Genomic DNA, 12,527 nt, shown 5'->3' with positions numbered 1-12,527 from the left:
TTTGACTCAACTACGTGCGCGCGCGTACTCGGACTGCGCGCGCGCGTACCTGCAGGGCATCTATTGACGTGCACTTTCCAATTTGGGCGCCATAAGCCAGCCAACATTGACAAGAGTCCACCTCAGCCGCTAGTTCAATTTGTGTTCATGCGAAGACATCCTACAAACTTGTCGAAATTATCAAAATGAGACATTTGAGATTAACAACGGCATTTTCAACACTCACTAATTTTGTTTGTGTGCGTGTTGCAGCCACGCCGGACGTTTTCAACAAATCAAAGTGCACGAACATCATCTCAAAATCTAGCACATGGGGATTTTTGGAAGTGTGCACGTGACCAATCGAATGGAGAGGGGGGGCATTTGGGGCTTCAAGATGGCCGCCCTTTCTCTCGGCATCTTCTCCATAAAGAATAATTTCCCGCTGCTTTTGAAATTACGGAAGGTGCGTGTCATTATTTTTACAATTCGTTTTAGAGCAGACGCTTCTGCTGGCAACTTTGCGAGCCAATCGGCGGGCTTTTGATTTCGAGAATCGCGGCATTGTACAAATCGGAACGGCGCGCTTGTAGACGTAATGCTCAAGATGGCCCCGACGTATTTCTTCTTTCGTTCTTTGAATTGTTCAGAAAATAAGAGACCAATGAATACCAATATCCTGCTCAACTTTTCACAATTTGACGTAAGAGTTATTCGTTTGATTAACTATTTGCTTACCTTATCTACTTCTCTTTAGACTACTCAAGAATTTATCAAACTAAATAGCCACACGTGCGGACAGACGAATAGGATCAATTTTTGAAATATGAACCTTACCCACACTGATATAAGGAGGTTGCAGCTTCTACAACCACTTTAGTTGCATTTTGAAGCCTTAATGGCATCAAAAGCAGCGTTCTCCCCTGGCATGGCATGAGTGCGTCACAGCGCCACCGTGTGGAGGTGAGGGGAACTGCCCTGATCACATGACAGCACAGCTGACGTCATTACGTACAGGAAACTTTCATTCCAACAAATTGTTTATCTCTTCCACTTGTGACAAACTGAATTACAAGTTGTGCAACTTGTGAGCGCGAGTGCCAATTCGTGTCTGATAACGAGGGCAAATTCCAACTTTGCATCTTCTGATCATTTTACAAGTTTAGCTGTCATCATAAACGCAACTCTGAAAAAAACACAAACACATCACGTGCACACAAAACACGTCATGACAACATGTTTATTATGTCAAACATGACAATGTTTTATACAAAAAGAAATTGAAGTTTTGGCGGGAATGTCATGGCCCTGCACCCTCAAACAACTTTCAAAAATTCATAACAGCGAGTACGGCGGTTACATGTCATCACCATGACGACGGTCTCAACTCCCGCTGAAACAGGGAAAACCCCTCGCCCAATCAGGAGACAGAACAGGCAGGGGGCGGCGGCCAGCTTCATGAACGTCGCTGCGGCTTAAACTCGTTTCCATGGCGACAAAAAGTCTGCTGGGAGGCAAATCGTGTGCGAGTGTGGACGGGGCAGAACGGTCATGTCGGGTGTGGTGCCGCCCTCAGCTTCACTTGTCTGCCAAAGACAACAAAGTGGCCATTAAGGAGGTGTTGACAAGAACACATGACCAGCAGAGCAGCGTCTTCATGGAAGCAGGAAAGTGTCCATTTTAAAAGTAACCAATGCCAGCCAGTTGATGGCGAGAGCACTGCCCACACCAAAACTCAAATTCTTGGTCATTCATCGGTCCAGCTCAAGTTCATTCAATTTTGGTTTTTGTGGGACACCTGGAAACGCTTGAGGTCAAAATGGCAGAAGATCTTAAACCCGAGCCCAACCAAAATGTCAATTATTTCGGTCGGGTCGGCTCAAATCAAGTATATTGCTCAGGCTGGATTTTATTTATTCATTTTTTTTTTATTAGGCCCGAACTTACCTCTACTCCCTGGGTCTTCTCAAGCAATACTTTAAGACTTTTTTAAAATCTTTTTTTTACCCCGTGTCCGATTGCCAGGCCTTGCAAATGTCATTTTTGCAAGAGAAAAAGGCGTTGGAGGCGGAATTTTTCAAAAAAAGTTGATGAAACCGATTCCAGACGTGAGCACACAAGCTCATCTGCTCTTTTTTTGCTTTCATTTCCGTCACATGAGCACACAGGACGCGACCGCCGATTAAGAACGCACCCGACGGCGCTCCATCTCGGGATTCATCAGCGTGCTCAACTTTCCGGACTTTCTTCTTCTTTGAACATTGAGCTGCACGATATATCGAGAAAATAACAATATCTTGAATATTGGCCCATTCGATATGCATATTGCAAAGACATGCAATCGTTTTTTTAGGGAATTCTCAGCTTTTATCGGAATTGACCAGTCAGATGCTAACTTAAATGCGCGTCGCCACTTGGGCTGCTGAGATTAGTCATTTTGCTCATCGGAATGATGACATTAAAAAAAAAAAAAAAAAAGCGTGAAGACGGCCTTCCGAATTGCACATGTGAGCAAATGGCAACACTTAAGAGTCACATTCACACACAAAGGGAAATTTGAGCAGAAAGCCGGAAGATGACAATCATCTTCCACAGCTGGCGTGGGAGTGGCAGGAAGGTCAAATTATTAAGTGCAGCAGCAACATACTTGCACACACACGCGCGCACACTCGCACACACAGCGAACGCTGCAAAAGGTGTTCCAATGTGCCTGCGCACCCACCTGAGTCTCCCTGCATGCTTTTCTCCGGGGCGGCATTGCTGTGAGCGGAATCTTCGTAGGTTGCCTAAAAGACGAGCAAAGATCTCAGACACGAGCAAATTCAGGAATTTGGAGAATCTGCAAATGTGGGTGGAGAGAAGTGGACCCGATCAACGAGGATGACGGTGTGACGCGTCAAAAGCAAAAGCTAACAAACATGCTCTCAAAATGAACTAGAAAGAACTGCATTTTTAAAACTAAATAAAAGAAACTCCAAAAACCCAAGCTATCCTCACGCGCACGCATGCACGCACGCCTACCTTGCGACTCCTGTGCCTGACCAGGGCAGCAACGATGACGGTGGCGAGGCCGAGTGCGATGAAGCCGTACTGCATGACCTCCATGACGGCGGGCAGGACCACCAAGTTGGTGTGGAAAGTGTCCAGGATGGGCCCGTCGATGTGACCGCTCTGAAAACGCCACACGTCAGCTCGCCCGCGTTCACTCGTGAGCGGCGGCCATTTTGAAAGTCACTTTTGTCCACCCCACCCCTACAAGTGGAAAACGGCGCCTCTTTTGCTCATTTTCCCACCTCAGTCAGGTTTGCAAGATTATTGATTTTGAAGTTTACAGATAAGACAAAGTGAGACTTTGTACTCTCTGAAGACGGACAAGGACTTTGTTTACATCGGAATCAAATTAGACTGTTGGACTACTTTCATTTTTTTTCCTGGAGAAAAGCGAAAGTTGAATTTTGCTGAGCCACGAGTGAACAATTCCCAATGCGGGCCACTTGGATGAAAAGTGCACCCAGGAAAGCAGCAAAAAAAAAAAAAAAAAGAAAAAGAAGGCCCAGGCTGAAAGGACTTCCTGGGCGACCTTTTTTTTTTTCCCCTCACCTCCTCAAACCAGATCATGGGCATGATGGTCTCAGGGATCTTGCCAGTCTCGCTGCAAGAAGAAGAAGAAGAAGAATGCGGGCGTTAGGCGCCATGGTCGCAAACAGGAAGTCTTTGATGGCAGCGGCGGCGGACATAAGGGAGCGCTCGTACGTAATTCCTGACACTCGCTTGATGTAAAGGTTGAGCTGCAGGCGGATGGACACGTTGAGAGGGACGCCCGTTTGCTGCAAAGACAAAAGCGCAGCAACACAACACGTTAACGAGACACGTGGGACGTGCAAAGCCGCACAAAAGCGCCGTCAAATAGCTTCATGTCATCAGGCGACCGCTCCACGCCCCGAGCCACAATCGTGAGACAGGAAAGCCGCAGTGGCCGGCGTGTGATTGCCACTTCCTGTTTGGCTGTTTTTTTTTTTTGTTGTTGTTGCGGTATTCCTTTTTTACGTTCACATAGGTTTCACTCGTCAACGCAATCGACAAAAGCCAACCAAGCCGGTGCTGCCGGAGCCAGGCGACCAATCCATCGTAGCCATTCCTTGAGCCAAGGGTTGTTACTATTATTCGATATCGATATGTATTGCGATAGTTAGGTGATTGATATCAATAGAAAATGGTATCGATAATTATCGATCCCCAAAAAAACAAATCAATTTTGAAATAATCTTGAAATGAACCTTTGAAATAAATTTATTTCAAGATGACACACTAAATAAGGCGGCTTGTTTAAATAATTGTGCATTTAATTTTTACTGAATAGTGTTTCACTTATTTTTTTTAGTTAATTTTGAAGGTTAAATGTTACATTTTAAAAGAAAACTAATCGGAATTCAGCCCTTTTCCCTTTTATTTTCAATAGTAAATAAAAAAAAATTTAAAAATCCCAACCGGCTACTTGATGACAACGCGAGTGGACGCAGGACCAAAAGGCTCGAAATGTCTTGAGGGCGTTTCCAAATTCATTCTCCGAGTAGACTTGACGGCAGCGATCAGCGATCGCAATATTGGCTTGCGTTGGAATGCTTCTGCATCGACGACGCTCGCGACATTTTGGACCATCATCCTCGTCGTCGTTCTCATGAGGACGGCAACTTCTGTTAATCATCAACAAGTTTTATTGGAGTCATTTCAGCCCGAATGTGGCTGTAAATGCATTATCCAATTAGCTTATCTGCGTGTGTGCGTGCGCGCCCGTCCAACATGCCACAAGGAAGCTTACAGCTGTGACACGCCGACCGTCCTGTTGTTGACATCATGTGGGCGGAAAAGGTGCTCGCGCGAACTTTGATCGATGCCTGGTCACCAAACGACGGCGAACTCACTTACTGCCATTGACGGCTAAAGACGTCAAAGATTCCTTTTTTTTTTTTTTTTTTACTTGGCTGGTAGTGAATGAGTTAAAAAATAAAAAGTGACCCTGACACTAAACACAAAGTCTTAATGACGACGCACAACCCGTACAGCTTATCTCATGCCACATTTTAAGCCGCCGCCATAAAGTGCCCGCTTTATCTCGACAAAGATAACATTCTATGTGTGTGCGCACTCACAGGGTGGATGTCGATGAAGAGGCCGTGCTGGTCCTCGTTAGGATGGAGTCCGTGCACAAAGTCCAGCAGGACGGGGTCGGCGTTGAAGAAGTGAGGGTGAGAAATGAAGACGGGAGAATCTGACAAAGACAAAATGACGGCGGCGCCATCGCTCACGTCATTTTCAGCCCCAAAAGATTTCACTTCTCATTTAAAAACAGAATAATCATCTTCGTGTTTTTTTTTTCTTCCTTAATGTTATATTTCATGTTTTAACATAAATGAAAAGTCGGTTCTTAGGACGATGTTGAACTTCTTCACTTTCAGCTTCGGATTTTTCAATTTTTCCGCATCATTATTTTGTGCTTTGGCCATCAAAAGGTTGTGTTTACTGCACCAGAACGCGTCATTATGCCGTACGTTCATACAAATCCAAAAATCATTTCTTGTCTTCTTTTTTTTTTTGGTTTTCCTTCTTAATGCATTTGGAGGCATCAAATTGTGAGGCAAAATTGTGATTGGGATGAAACTAAATGATCACAACCTCATTAAAAGTCAGATGACCCTCAAATAAAAACTTCTCAAAATGGCTCTTTTGATTCAAGCAATAATTCCATCATCATGTCGATTCAGCTACAATTACAGAATTTGTTTTTAAATAATGGGAAACAAAACACTGAATTGGAGGAATTTTCCAAAATTTGACTGGCACAGAATTTCAAATCTAATTTTCAGAGAATTTTAAATGAAGACAATTATTAGAATAAAAAATTGCTCCAAAATACATTTACTGTCCGCAGGTATTGGATGTGTGCCGCACGTAACACCAAGCAAAAAAAAACAAAAAAACAAAAAAAAAAACACGAGTGCCAAAACTTGTCCATAGAATGAAATGCAGGCGCGGCGGCGGGCAAGACTGACTTTGGCGACAGCTGCTGACGTTGAGCAGACCCGACTGGCGGCAAGGGCAGAATCCCTCATTGGGGGCGTAGTCGCTGCTGTTGGCAAAGAGCGTCTTGGGCGCCACGTAGCGGTACAAGGGGATGCCCTTTATGCTGCCCGGCCGTTGGTAGACCAGCTCCATCGACCTGGCGACGGGAGGAAGACAAAAAGAAAACGCCATGATGACAAAAGGTGAGCGCGGTGGCGGGAAACGGCGAGGCGTTGGAACCTGCAAGCGTCGGGACTGTAGAAGGGCAGCGTGGAGCGTTTGGTCATGAAGGGCGGCCACATCTGACCCGCTGTGCCGTTGATCATGTTGCACTGAGGCGTTCGCCAGTAGTCCAGCTGACAACATACAAACGGCGGCGTCACGTCAGAACGCCTAATTTCGCTTTTTTTTTTTTTTTTTACTTTTTTTTTGGGGGGCTCCCATGCTTGAAGTCCCAATTTCCAAAAGTTGTTAATGAGTCCAGATTTGAGGCCTTGCCGCGAAAGACAATCAAGACTCATTTCACAGCAGCCAAAGGCAAATCTTCAAATCCCATCGGAACAATAACGTCGTCAAAGCAACAACAATGCGAATGCCGTGACAGTTGCCGCCGCTAAAGATAAACGTGCACAACGGAAAACACATCAAAGCGACTTGAAAGGAAGCACGCGAGTTGCGCAATTTCCATGCGTTGCCCTTCAAACTCGGCAGATAAAAGTGCAACAATGACCCCCAATTTAATTCTCAACTGCATTTTCCTTTTGGACGACCCACTTTGGTGTTATTTAGGAACATTTTTAAATGACGCACTCTTCAAAAACATCCTTGGATGTTATTTGAGGCAACATGTGCCTTTTGGAGTCGATTTAAAAAAAAAAAAAAGGATTCTCAACATTGTCTTCTTTCACAAAGAAATGCCGCATGTCTATACTACAACGGAAATTGTTACAAGTCGTGAGTGAGCGTTCCAAAAAGGGTCCACCTAGCAAATCCCTCCACGACGTCGATAACTGCTCAGACATTTTTTTTTTTTTTTTTTTTTGCATGCCCCAAGTCATACACTAACCCAGAAAGAACATCCTGGCATTTCACGTCACAGGGCCCTCTTGTGCATTGCAATTTTTTTTTTTAGGGCTCACTTTGAAAATAGAACAACTGCCAAGAATTGAAATGCTCATATCAGTATAATTAAATCCATCAGCTGACTTTTCAGGCAGTCGACGGGCGGGGAACACCAAGGACTGTTTTTTTTTTTTTTTTACATGTGCGGATCATCGTTTTCGGTTACCTTGGTGAGGCCGTTCCAAGAGTCCACCTTGTGCACTTTATTGATGTTGTCCTGACCCGTGAAGATGGTGAACAGGCCCGAGTCCGAGTTGTTGAACTGCACAATGAGAGCGCGCGCGTCAGTCATGCGGGACGCGTGTGTGTGAGATCCAGGTGCAAGCATGCCTCACCTCGCTGAAGAGTCCAAACTTTCCAGAGGCGGGCAGCATCCCGGGCAGGTACTTGTTGAGGAAGTCCACCAGGCCGCTGTCGTAGCCCCACATGAGCTCCCCCACCGTCTTGGTGAGGAACGGGCCCTCCTTGAACGCCTTGAAGGTGGCGCTGATCATCAGACGCATGGCGTACGGAAGGTTCTCCATCATCACCGCCGCGCCCTGAGGGACACACGCGGCGCTCGTGAAGCGTGAGACACTCCCGCCACTCTCTTGACAATTTGTTGCCAACAAGTGCCAAGCGGAACTCACCAGCACCAGCATGTTAGGGATGGTGACCACGTCTGACTCGTTTCCGGCCGACATGCTCGGCTCAAAGAAGTAGCTTCGGTACTCTCGGTAGGTCACCGTGCTGTTGGCGTGGAACGTGATGTTGTCCTTTTGGCAGTACTTCCTGCGCAAGCACAGACGACACGCCGAGGTCACGTCATTGCACACGCTGTCAGGACATCATCACGCAACATTCACGCCGGCGGGAGAATTTTAGTTGAGGAGTGAAAGCAAATAAGTGGGATAGCCAATCAAACCTTCTCCACTAGAACCCGACCAACAAACGGGCGGGTCCAAGATGGCGATCGACATCGGTCAATATGTCAAACGTGAACTTTTCAAATGCAGGACACTTCGACTCGGCTGACAATTAAAAAAAAAAAAAAAACATTTTTGAACTCAAAGGTAAACCGTTACAACTTTGTAAAACAATAAAACACTCAACTTTAGTGCCTGGCATCATCAAGCTGGCTCCGGCCACACAAACAAGAGCATTTGAGGGTTTTCTTTTAAAATATAAAAATAAATAAAAAAATATATAAATTGAACCCACATAAAATGTCCGTTTGTAAACCTGCCTATGCTATTTAGTCGTAATGCCAGATTTCTGCCACAAGGAGGCGCATATGTCTCATATTCGGTCAAAAAGACAAGTCTGGTCAAGTTCACATAAAACGGTGATTAACTCGCCCATATTATTAACTAACGAGTTGTTTGCTTGTGACGAGCTGTTTTCCATCGAATGAGCCGTCATGTTGAGGCCTTTGCTAGCGATGAGGCTAGGCCTCAATGCTATAATACGTTTTATCTTAACTAAAGATATTTGGTTACTTGAAACTCATTTGAGTACTAAAAGTGTTGAGCACCATTTTGTTATGTTGCAGACAAATTTTCTGGGAGAAAATGAAAAATTGGCCATTAGATAATCGCGAGTGGCCAAGTAGTAACCCAAATAGTAACCCATCACCACTTCGCGCTTCCCAAAAAATGTCAACCCAGTTTACGTTAACTAGAACGCCACGTAGCATTTTATCCTAAGCTCCTTGCTGCTGATTACTTAAGAATGGACAAAGGTGGAACGAAAGTTGGTGAAAGAAGAGAGTGTATTCTTTCAAGTGTAGATGAGGGCAAAATGCCAAGACGACCTCTGACCTGTACACGTAAGGGCCTCGCTGCTCCAGCATGGGCTTCTCGCCGTTCAGGACTTCCTTTGGGTTGAGGACGTTGAAGAAATAGACAGACATGTAGAACGGCACCGGGATGTCCTTCCACATGCGGTATGACATCTCGTTCTTCGGGTCGATCACAGTGTTCTGCGCCCACGACACACGTGACGTCAGGATTGCTCTCAACATGCAACATTTTGCATACGCCACATTGCAATTGACTGAGACGCGCCCGCTACACCAACTAATCTAAATTTGTTTATCATACCTGATGAATGGAGATAAGCAAGCAAATAAGGCCAGAGGGTAAGTTCAGGTTACAACAATACATGGCAGGTTGTTTAAAACTAAAATATAAAAATACATATGCAACCACTGAAAAAAAATATGAAGAAACCCCCCCCCCTTAGTTCTTCTGTTACATTTTCATTTGAAATTCCCAAAGATACATGTGTGTGGACCAACATTTGCATAATAACGAAATTCGCGAGGGTTGAATTCAAGTGCGCATGGAGACTTTTTTTTTTTTAAAGGTTTTCTTTCGTAATAACCAAAATCACTTCAAAAGTTCTGCCATCAAAATAACTGAGCTTTTAGGCGACAGACTTAAGATAACCTGGTGGGCTCATGATTTTTTTAATGGCTGTATGTAGTAAGAATGTTATGACTTGGTGGTTCAATTTAATTTTCGATGACTGACTGAAAAAACTTTGAATATGAAAGTTTAGTCTCATTCAAAGGCATCGTTATTCAATGGAATGGTTCAATGATGCCCTAAGCGATTTATTAAAAAACACACCTTTGCCCAGTAGAAAGTAATGAAAAGAAAGGAGAGTTACGTGGTGGAAAATATTTTTTCAAATAAAAAGGAACTCTTTTTGGAGTTGATTTGTTGCGTTCACGTTGTCGTCAGCCGGCCGGACTTTGGCACCTGTGCGTCGTTCAGCGTCCGTGGGGAACGCGGGACTCACCTTGACGATTTGCTCGTCGATGATGAGCGGACCCACGATGGCCAGAAGGGTGCCAAACACCAGTGCGAGGACCCCCGCGAACATGAAGCCCAGCGCCACTTTGCTTTCGTTCAACGCCATCGCCGCCCGCCGCTTTTGTTTTTTTTTCTCCTTTTTCGCTAGTTGTTGTTGTTGTTTTGCAGGAAGCTAACTGTTAGCCTGCAATATGCTGGAGGCCGCACGGGCCAGCTGATGACCTGAGCGTGAGCGTGAGCGTCGAGCTCGTCTCGAGGGCGCCTCGCCTCTCAACAGACAATTTAAGAACGGACGAATTTGAGGCGCTCGTCCGTCCGCCATGTCATTTATAGTCGTCGCAATCGCACAATTTGGTTTGCCGCGCCTGCTCCTCCTCCTCCTCATCCTCCTCCTCGCCTGAGGCATTCTGGGAAATGAAGTTCAACTGACTCCGCTCTCGCGTCTCAAGAAAATAGCATACCGAAAGCGCTCAAACTTTTTGTTTAGAATCTTCGAAATGTGGAGTGAGCAAACCTTTAAGATATGCAACATCAACATTATACTGTGCTCGTTTGCTGTGTCATGCCAATAATGTTATGTTTATTAGTACACAGATTGTTTTTAAATTGAATTTAATGATGTGCATCAGTTGCACATAAACTTTTTAGGACAAAATTACGTCAGTTTACCACGTCATAGTATTGACACTACAGTCTGTAAAATAGTATCAATCATATCATTTAAAATTACATGCATGTAGTAGTTGGTTGAAATATAACATTTTAATATTTAAATGAACAAAAGAGACATTGCCCTGAAATAAGTCCACGTCCCATTTTTTGCTATTTTGAGTCGGCTACTCCCAATAGCGGGCCGGTGCCACATCCAGTTACTTCGAAGATATCTTGTTGAGGTGCCGCTAATCAGAAAGAGTTTGTAGGCTGACAATTAATATGTTGCTTTTGCAAATCCAATCCAATCTTTTGCTGCCAGTCAACCTTTTAAGAACCTTCATCATATTTGACTCTTTAATCCGTCAGACTTTCAAAACAAGGGTTAGGTTTCCCTTGCTTCAATAAAATTGACAAAACAGTGAAATTTATCTTGCCCGCTTCGGAACTGCGCAGCCAAAACCTCCAAATATTGCAACCGCCCCTGAGAGGGCCTGAGGTCTTCTCTGGCGATCACACATGCATACGCGCTCATGCAGTACCTTGATGATCTGGTCCTTCATAACGGCCCGGCCCACAAAGATGAGGATGACTCCTGACAGCGCCGTGAGAACTCCGGCCGCCATGAAGCCCAAAGCCACCTTGGACTTTCCCACGGCCATGTTGGACAGCAGTGATGGAGATGTGGCGAAGACGGATGGCTGCAGCTCTAAACTTCCCTGGCAGACGATCGACTGAGGCATCCACGAGGCCGTCCGGCCATCAGCTTTATAGGAAGGATGCTGCGGGGGGGCAGAGGCCTCACCCCCGACTTCCTGCGAAGAGGAACCACCTCCAAACATGTCGGGAAGATTCTTCCCTCCAAAAAGCAAAAGTTGCCCAGACTTCCTTTTTGATCCAAACTTGAAAATGAAAGATCAAATGGATGCTTGTGTTGCACAGTGATGTCATGAAGCCCCGCCCCCAAGGACCCCCCCCCCTTTTCTGCACTATGCACAAACGTGGGGCGATTTGTTTTGTTTCTGCCATCGGGTGTAAATTTCGGAACGTTTGATTCCGCGTGAAGAATTAGTTTGTGGACTCTTCTCAACAAGATGCCCCCACGTTGCAAGGTCGTGCACGAGGTGCGTGTGCTTGTGTGTGCATGCGTCCAGGATGTGGTGAAGTCATAAATGTGCCCACATGGCCAAAAAAAAAAAAAAAAAAGAGGTTATCTTCCCTTTTTTTTCTATTTTGTGGAACTTTGCTGATTGGAAGGAAGGAAGTCACGTTGAAGTCAGATGACAAACGCCAAATGCAACGAAAGCTTTCTTTGAGGGCATTGTGGCGATATGACACTTGTTTACCTGAGATAGAAAATCATTTTGCTCGTTGAATGCGTTGGCGTGCTCCAATAATCTCGAGTTGCGAGATTGCGATGGCGTCACAAAACGAAATCATTTTGCTGTCTGTGGAGCCAAATGAAAAAAACCTCCAACAAAACGTCATCAAGAGGGACAATTTGCTTTCTTCACAACAGGAAGCTTGCGCGCCGTGATTGCCTTTGGATCATCTTGGCGGGCTCCTGATCATCATCTTTGAACACTTTTGACGACGGTAGCGTGGGCCTCAGATGTGCGCCAAGCACCCAAGCTAAGTCGGCGTCAGCCTGACAGCGATCACATGCTCATGGGTGGCCGAAGCACATGCACAAAAGGGCCAAGTGTGCGCCAGCTCCAGCGCCGACGTTGCCCGACCTCAGCATCTTTCTCCACAGATGCGCCACATTTGACGATGAAGGCCTCCTCTCTTGGCCGCCGCGCACATGACGCTCGCCGCGCTCGCTCATCTGACGCTGCAGGAAGGCCCGTGAGGCCGCTCCCAGATCCTCTTCCTTCCTTTGCTTCCTTAACTTTCTTTATTTCTTCCTTTCTATCT

General features: G+C 45.5%; 1 protein-coding gene across 2 annotated transcripts; it reads right to left on the bottom strand.

Moving 5' to 3' along the window:
* Positions 1-1,205: 1,205 nt before the first annotated feature.
* Positions 1,206-11,362, bottom strand: scarb1 (scavenger receptor class B, member 1). Of its 2 annotated transcripts, none has more exons than XM_088281917.1 (13): positions 11,153-11,362; positions 8,961-9,121; positions 7,791-7,932; positions 7,497-7,700; positions 7,328-7,423; positions 6,280-6,395; positions 6,030-6,196; positions 5,130-5,248; positions 3,733-3,806; positions 3,580-3,631; positions 3,001-3,150; positions 2,702-2,765; positions 1,206-1,565 (listed from the first exon to the last, which is right to left on the bottom strand). In XM_088281917.1, the coding sequence occupies exons 1-13, from the start codon at positions 11,351-11,353 to the stop codon at positions 1,558-1,560; spliced, it is 1,554 nt and encodes a 517-aa protein (XP_088138043.1). In that variant the 5' UTR covers positions 11,354-11,362; the 3' UTR covers positions 1,206-1,557. The 2 variants fall into 2 exon arrangements, with proteins under 2 accessions (XP_088138043.1, XP_088138044.1); XM_088281918.1 differs by lacking the exon at positions 11,153-11,362 and adding an exon at positions 9,946-10,351.
* Positions 11,363-12,527: the final 1,165 nt, after the last annotated feature.

This window comes from Idiotropiscis lumnitzeri, chromosome 18 (assembly GCF_059441095.1).
Source record: "Idiotropiscis lumnitzeri isolate Australia: NSW breed Sydney's pygmy pipehorse chromosome 18, RoL_Ilum_1.0, whole genome shotgun sequence".
Classification (NCBI taxonomy): Eukaryota; Metazoa; Chordata; class Actinopteri; order Syngnathiformes; family Syngnathidae; genus Idiotropiscis; species Idiotropiscis lumnitzeri.
Note: the sequence above shows the minus strand (reverse complement) of the source record. Positions and strands in the feature narration are given on the sequence as shown.

What these genes read in the sequence shown, in the direction of transcription:
- scarb1 (XM_088281917.1), bottom strand. Translation starts at nt 11,353, where the DNA reads ATGCCTCAGTCGATCGTCTGCCAGGGAAGTTTAGAGCTGCAGCCATCC. An exon ending in TCCCTAACATGCTGGTGCTG is followed by an intron (nt 7,701 to 7,790) that starts GTGAGTTCCGCT and finishes TGTGTCCCTCAG; the next exon opens with GGCGCGGCGGTGATGATGGA. An exon ending in CCATGATCTGGTTTGAGGAG is followed by an intron (nt 3,151 to 3,579) that starts GTGAGGGGAAAA and finishes TGGCGTTTTCAG; the next exon opens with AGCGGTCACATCGACGGGCC.